The sequence below is a fragment of the Pteropus medius genome, unplaced genomic scaffold (assembly GCF_902729225.1).
Source record: "Pteropus medius unplaced genomic scaffold, Ma_sr-lr_union100, whole genome shotgun sequence".
NCBI classification, from domain to species: domain Eukaryota; kingdom Metazoa; phylum Chordata; class Mammalia; order Chiroptera; family Pteropodidae; genus Pteropus; species Pteropus medius.
Window position 1 is genome coordinate 611,187 of NW_024348533.1, and position 8,019 is coordinate 619,205.

The 8,019-nt window shown below is 38.5% G+C and overlaps 1 protein-coding gene across 9 annotated transcripts in view; it reads left to right on the forward strand.

Moving 5' to 3' along the window:
- The window catches only part of P4HA2 (prolyl 4-hydroxylase subunit alpha 2), a 31,674-nt gene extending 29,169 nt beyond the window's left edge, over positions 1–2,505 (forward strand). For all 9 annotated transcript variants that reach the window (XM_039879974.1, XM_039879967.1, XM_039879965.1 and 6 more), the window contains 2 exons: positions 160–256; positions 2,038–2,505. In XM_039879974.1, coding sequence (XP_039735908.1) covers positions 160–256; positions 2,038–2,108 — 168 coding nt within the window. In that variant the 3' untranslated portion in view covers positions 2,109–2,505. The remainder of the gene's footprint in view (positions 1–159; positions 257–2,037) is intronic.
- Positions 2,506–8,019: the final 5,514 nt, after the last annotated feature.

Here is an 8,019-nt window from a genome sequence, read left to right on the forward strand (position 1 = left end):
CTGGGGAACTTCTTTATCACTGGAGTCCCAGAGCCCTCTCCCCCTGTACACAGGAAAGTGAGGGCGTTTCTGCTCAGGGAGGGGCTTTGTGGTGCTTGGAGTCAGGTTCTCGAGCCCAGTCTCTAAGGATGTGGTTTGACAGGCCATCTCTTTTCCCAGGGCACAGCAGTATTCTGGTACAACCTCCTGAGGAGTGGAGAAGGTGACTACAGAACAAGACATGCGGCCTGCCCCGTGCTTGTGGGCTGCAAGTGGGGTGAGTGGCTTAATGTGTGGTGTTGGCCTTGGTGGCCTAAGTCTGGGCTTTAGTGGCTGGCTTTAAGCTCTGAGCTAGGAGACAACTGCTGCCAGATTTTCACAAAACCAAGATTTTCCTTTTAAAATTTTTTTTTCTCTTGCTAACTGGTAGTCCCATCTAGCCATGTAGCTGTCCACTCAGCTGGTTATGTGCCAAGACAACCATTTGGGATCACTCTCAGAGATGCCAAGAGAGCTGAAGAAGCCCCAAGGAAGACTAGCAGAAGCATCAGAGGTCCCGGATGGCTCCCCAGACGAGTGGACTCTGGCAGGGGTTCTGAGGGAGTGCTGGAATCAGGGGGGAACAGGTGTCCTAAGCAAGCAAGGCCCAAATGGAACAAGGCACAGGCTAAAACCAGCATCATAGGTATGAGGACTGGCTGCCTTTGTCACCTGAATAATGGGAGGCCTGTGGAACAGGAGCCAAGAGATGAGATTTGAGACAGGGACAAAACCACAGAGGCTGAAGCTTGAGCCTCCTTCTGGAAGCAGCTGTGGTGAGTGAGCTGTGGAGAGGCTTGAACTGGGATGTAACAGGAAGTGATCACAAAGAGATGAGTTTGTAGCACTCCTGGGGAGTTTTAGGGATAAATAGTGATAGGTTTAAAGAAAATTAAGCAAATAAAAAAGAAAATCGAGGCAATTGCTGACTTTAGGGAAAAGAAGAAATTGTACAAGAGAAGAAATGTAAGTATAATCTATTAGGTAGCTCATGTGTGAGCAGTGTTTATATGACATAGTGTAAACACTTAATATGAATTTAACTAAAACTTGTGATTTAACTCTACTAGGAAGACAGGAAGGAATAAGTATATATTTTAGGGCTAAAAGAATTCCAAAATTGGAAGTAAAAAATAGCATTATAAGCATGTTATTTAGAAAAATAAGGATAAATATCAGAAGAATCAACTAAAGAAGTTGAATATCTTCTGGGGATTAGTGGTGGGAATGGGTAGGTAAGGAGATTGCTGTTTATCATTATAAGCTTTGTAGACGGTTTGAGATTTTTCAATGAAGTATGCGTATTTTAAAATTATATTTAAAAAGCTCTATGATTTCAGTAGTGCATTAGAATAAGTTTGTTTTATTCATTGTGCAAGAGTCTATGTTGAGAAATGAAATGGTGATTCATGTGCATCTGAGATATAACTTGAGGTGACAGACAGTGCTAGCACCAGCTCTGCCTCTTCGTTACCCACAGCACACAGATTGGATCTGCTGGCCCACAGCTCCCAAAGTTGATGTCCAGGCCCTCCACAATCCTGACAGGCTTCCTCATCCTCATCTCCTACCTCTCAGTTCCCACCTGCCACAGTCTAGTAATATCAAGCTTCTTGGGGTTCTTAACACACCAGGGTGGTTCATACCTTGATGTCTTTCTCGCCCTTTTCCCGTTTCCTGGACCCCCTTGGCATAGAAGCCATCGTGGTCTATCTTCTTTCCTGGACAACTCCTATTCAACTTCATATCCCAGGTCTGGGAGTTCCCCTTCCTCCACATGATTAGATGCCCTTTGACTCTGTTTCCATGGCAGCCTTATACATGTCTCTCTTGTGTCACTGGCAGACTTATACAATTATCTGTCTTCCTCACAAGCTCCTGAGCAACTTGAGGCCTGAGACCATGTTGTACTCACATCTGATTCTCAGGGCCCAGTGCGAGATCCATCCTGAAGGAGCCATTAATTTTGGGCGCTGAAATAAACAACAGGATTGTAACATACTTTCTGTCTGTTCACAGTCTCCAATAAGTGGTTCCATGAACGAGGACAGGAGTTCTTGAGGCCGTGTGGATCAACAGAAGTTGACTGACATCCTTTTCTGCCCTTCCTCTTCCTGGCCCCCCAGCCTTTTGTCTTCAAGTTCAACGTGACAGACACCTTTCTATGTTCCAGCCCCTGTCAGGCAGGTCTTTGGAGTAGTGAATGTTTGTCTGGAGCAGAGAGAGTGGACAGGGGAGGGTCGTTGGTGACCTTGGTCCCAGCCTCTCTGGTCAGCCTGTGCCATCTCAGGTCAGAGCTACTGTAGCAGAGTCGGGCTGTCTAGCACCTAGCAAGGTGCCTTTGTACCTCAGATGTTTTAGGTGTGAGATGTTTCAATGAACCAAAGTTCTGATACCTTGTTTACATGTTTGTTTTTATGGCATTTCTATTAATGTGGCTTTAACCAAAAAATAAAATGTCCCTGCCAGAAGCCTTAAAGAGCCTTATTTGGAGTATTTTTTTTAAGATGGGGGAGCTTTTACCAATTCACCATTTCCTATGCATCTATAGAGGTAGAAGCTGGGTAACTTCAGTGGCAAAACCCTGACCTTGAGTACTGGATCTGGTTTTAACACTTATATCTCCTACAAGCTTTAGTGTCCTTTCTGGAAGTAAGGGAAATAGTCTCTCTCTGCCTGCCAGAGAACCTAGAGATCATAATATGTTCACGATTGTGATGCTGTTATAATTTGAAATCTATTTTAAAATTTGAGATATACACACAGAATTGTGAAACTCAGATGTACAGTTTAAAGACTGTGAAGGTGAGCACAAGCACCTGTGTCACCAGCACGCAGATCATTTTCAAATCCACACCCAGGAGCCCCTTGTGAGCCTCTCCTGGATCACATCTCCCACCCTCTCCACCCACCCTGGTCCCTTGGCAGTAACCATTGTCTGTCTAATGATATGTGGTAGTAATTCCTTGGTTCTTCTTTGCAGTTTTACTATCTGTGTCTCTATCCCTAAACAAGTAGTCATTTTGTTTTCCCTGATTTTTGAACTCTTTATAAATGGAGCCAGAGTATATTTTGTGGGGAGTTTGGCTTCTTTCATTCAGCTGTTATTTTTAAGATTAATACATGTCGTTCTATAGCTATAGCTTGTTTTAATTTGTATAGTTTACTGTTTTGTTAATGTATATGATGAGACGATACCTTAATATAGCCAATATACTACTGATAGACATTTGAGTTGGTTTCAGTCTTTGTATATTACGAGTAATGCTGTTGTTTTTATATGTGAATCTTGATGCACATAAACACACATCTCTGTAGAATATATATCTAAAAGTGGAAATGCTGAGTCTTAGTAAGCGAGTCTTTAATCTTATCATATAATGTATTACGGAATGGTTATGCACATTCCCAGCAGGAGTAAATGAGAGATCCCAACCTTCTCCAATATTTGGTATTGTTACACTTCGGCATTTTATATGGTTTATATGGTATTATCTATTTTAACACGATTGTTAATGACATCAAATACTTTTTTTGTATGTTTATTAGTTTTTGTTTCTTTAATTGCCTATTCAAGTCTTTCTCTTACTGATTCATAGGAATTTCTAATATATTATGGACACAAGGTCTGTTGGTTATATGTTTTACAAATGTCATCTTTTTTCTAGATTGTCTTTTCACTCTTAGTTCTGTCTTGATGAACAGTTCTTAATTTTTATGTCAAATTTATCAAGTTTTTCCTTTTTGATTTATGTTTTTTATGTCTTGTTTAAGAAATTCTTCTATATGCAAAGATTATGAAGGTATTTTCTTTATTATTTTCTAAAAGCATTATAGTTTTGTCTTTTTCCTTTATGTTCTTTAATACACTTGGGTTTTATTTTTGCATTATAGTATGAGGTAGAAGGGCTGACTTAAAAAATCTTTTTGCGTATTTTATTAGGGTAGGATAGGCTTATGCTACAGGAATAAAATAACCCCTCTCAGTGGCATAATATATAAAACTGTGCCTCATGGAAAATATCACTGAGTCTAGAGCAACTGCTGCCTGTCTAGTACCATCTAATTTCCCTCTAATGCTTTCCATTGGCAGAACCTAACAGGAAGCCAGCTGGTAAGGGCATCTGGGAAATGTAGTTTACAGAATTACAACTCTAGTATAGCAGCAGAGTGTAGAAGGATGAGCCGAGCATAGAGCTGAGAAATAACAGAAAAATTACTGGCATGCTAGTTTTCATTTTTCCTATTCGAGAGTCTTTGGGCTTCTTGAATCTGTATAATATCTTTAATCAGTTTTGGAAAATTATTAAATCATTTTCTCTTTCAATATTTTGTGTTCCTTTTGGAACTCTTGTTAAATGTAAATTAGACTATATCATACTATTCTTATCTCTAACCTGTCTTTCATATTTTAGTAGCTATGTTATATTTTGGGATAATTTTTATAACTTCTAGTTTACTAATTCTCTCTTCTATTAAATACACCTAAGATTTTTTCTTTCAGCACTTTAAAGATATAATTTCATATTTTCTGGCTTACACAATTTCTGTTGAAAATTCAGCTGTCTTGTCCTTTTTTCGCTCTTTTGAAAGTCATTTTTCCCCGACCTCCTCTCTACTGTCTGCTTTTTAAAATTTTTCTTTGTTTTGGTTTTCAGTCTTACTATGATCTATGTAGTGTGAATTTCTGTCATTTTCCAGCTTGGGATATAGAGCTTCTTGAATTTGTGAGTTGATGTCTTTGATCAGTTTTGAAAATTTATCAGACATAATTCACATATTGTTTCTGTCCCATTTTCTGTCTCCTCTCTTTCTGGGACTCCAATAACCTGGATATTAGAACTTTTCACTGTGTTTTATATGTCTCTTACTCTGTTTTCCATCCTTCTCCCTCCCCGCCCCCCGCCTTCTGCTTCAGACTAGTTATTTTCTATTGATCTACCTTCTAATTCATTTATCTCTTCTGCTGCTAAACCTATCTATCAAGTTCTTAATTTCATTTCTTGTATTTTTCAGTTCTAGAATATCCATTTATTTTTAATAGATTCTAATTCTCTGGGGAATTTGCTTTTGTTTTCTCCATATTTTTCCTAAACTAATGAATCAATTATTTACAAGTTTTTGTCTGGTAACTCCATGATTTAGATTATCTGTGGATCTCTTTTTATTGTCTCCCCCCACTCCGCCCCATTTCTGGTCATTTGGTCCACTGTCTTGGTATGCCTGGTAATTTTTGATTGAATGCTGGACATTGTGTATGATAGATTATAGAGGCTCTGGATGATAACTTCCTACACAGAGAGTTCACTGTTTCCTCTACTAGGCAGAGTGGGTATTAATCAACTTAATCCAAATCAGGGCCTGAGCCACCTAAATTAAGGGTTGCAGTTTTCCTGACTAACTCTGGTTTGCCCTCATTTTCCCCCTCACAAGATATAGTCTTCTAGGGATTTTCCAGTTGAGAGCCTAGAGTATTCACTGGATCTGTCCCCATGGCAGTTCTGCAGCTCTAACCCTTATATTATCAGTATCTAGACACTGCCCCCCAAATTCATTTTTTCATTCAGAGGTTTTCTTCTTCTTAAACTTCTTTTCCACCCAGTTTCAGAATTCAGAAAATAATGGATAAACAGGCCGAGTGTTTGACTAAACTCTCCACTCTTTCCTCCTATTTAATATCTTAACAAACTGCAGTCTAATTTTTGTCTTCTAATGCCCCTTGAGACTGCCAAGAGCTCTGCTGGTTTCTCTGCCTCTCGGCAGTTGCTCATTGCTTGGGTTCTTTATCTGGGCCCACAGTCTCTTACCCCATACCTAGAATCAATAAACGATCTAAGGATAAAAGAGGCTGCATACTTTTGGTTCACCAACCTGAGATTCACCTTCCTCAGGATCTTGATGCTCAAGCCCTTTTTGCATCAGCAGTCTATTGATGCCTTCAAACAGATTTATAGGAGATTTTATCCAGCTTTCATGGTTGTTGACATGAAAGTTTGTCTACCATAAGCTACTCTATCTTAGCTGAGAGTGGAACTTTCTTGTTCACTTGAGTTATTAAAATTCATTTTCATGTAAAAAATGCATATACAGAAAACCTTGTCTTTGATACATTCCACATTTACCTTGAAAATTTCATGCATCAAGCATTAAATCAACCACTAAGCAATCTGTTGCTTGTTGGTGCCTACCTGTCAATCCATAGTGGGCCTGGAACCACACACAGGATAATCTTAGAAACGGTACTGTTTTCAGTAATTTTTATTAACCTACTTAGCATTAACATGTTCATGATGGCACCAAAGAGTTGGACATTTCAGTGGGCATTTGGTAGTGTGCTAGGGATGTTACAGTCTGTTATTTCAAACTTACAACAACTCTTTAGGTAACAAAGAAGCTGAAAGTTTAGGTTATGTACTTGAGGTCACATAAGGTCTCTTTGTTGTTTGGTGAAAAGCCTGGGAATCAAACCCTGGTCTGGCAGCTATTCAAAGTCTTTGCTCTAAAAAGTATATTTTCATCCATTCAACAGTTTTAAAGATCCGATATGGAAGCAAAGATGAATAAAATACTGCCTTACCTTTAAGTAATTCAGATTAATGAAAGAGATTTGTAAATAGATGTGTGAAATGTGAGAGGTCTGGTAACGGAGGATTAGTGCTCAAGTAGTACAGGAGAGTGAGGGACTAATTTAACTAGAGAAGTTGGCACTACAGTAGGCAACATTAATCTGAATCTTGAAGTATAAGTAGAAATTTGCTTTCTTGCTATCCCAGTTTGATATACATGCACCTGGCTTAAAAAATAAGGAACAGGAGAGCTTACCATGAATCTTCCCCACCCTTCTGCTCTCTTCTCCTAGTCTCCCTTCCTAGAAGAACCTCGTTCTATTGTCTTTGCTTTTAATTTTTCTCACTGTGAATCATAGACTTACAAAGTGCTGTCTCTTTTTCCACTTTAGAAATTTGAGAGGTGATCATTTTTGTATACACTATTTTTCATTATACCTCCCATCCCTTTGCCACTTTTTGGTAGTAATACTTATAGTCCTGATACCATAAACCTTTTGCTCTGTAGGCCTAAAGTAGTATCTCTGACATTCTAGTAAGTGACATGAAGATCTAGACTCGTGTTTGACCAAACAACTAGTCACCATAATCTAGCCAAGTTGACTTTATTGATAATATGATAATTATAAAATTATCACATGCCTTTTACCTCCCAACTTCTGTCAGTTATACTTTGGACACTGTTTTAGTATCTAGGATAAACTGATTTTAAAAGTTGAAAAACCAAATATTATGTTTCTTAATTTAACTGAATCTGTAGTCAGTATAATGATATCATCAAAAAGAATCTGTTCTTGTCTAATAAAATTCAAAACAAATTTACAATGTGTATTAGTTTGGAAGGGCTGTCATAACAAAATATCACAGAGTGGGTGGCTTAAACATTTTCTCAGTCCTGAAGGCTAGAAGTCTAAGATCAGGATGGAAGTTTGTTTCTTTCCAAGGCCTCTTTCCTTGGCTTGCACATGGCCACTTTCTCACTGAGTCCTCACATAGTCACCCCTTGATCTATGCGTTATCCGTGTCCTAATTTCCTCTTATGAGGACATCAGTCATATTGGATTATGGCCCACTCGTATGCCTCATTTTACCTTAATTACCTAACTACAGATCCAAGGTATTGGGCGTTAGGGCTTCATCATGAGAATTTTGGGGGAACATATAATGCTACTAGGTAATCATGTTAGATCTGAAACACTACTGGGAATGAAAGCAAAATATCTTTCCTTGTTCTTTGTACACCAGATATATTCCACGATGAACAAGGGTGTCAGATTATTAAAGCATGTTTGCATTAAGAATGTCATAACAATAGAAGAAAGTTTTGTTGATTTTTTTTTGAATAGGTAAAAGAGGGTGACCTTATGAAATTCTTAATAAATTGTAAAAGATGATATTGACATAAATTCTTTAAGGCCAGTGTTATGATAATGGA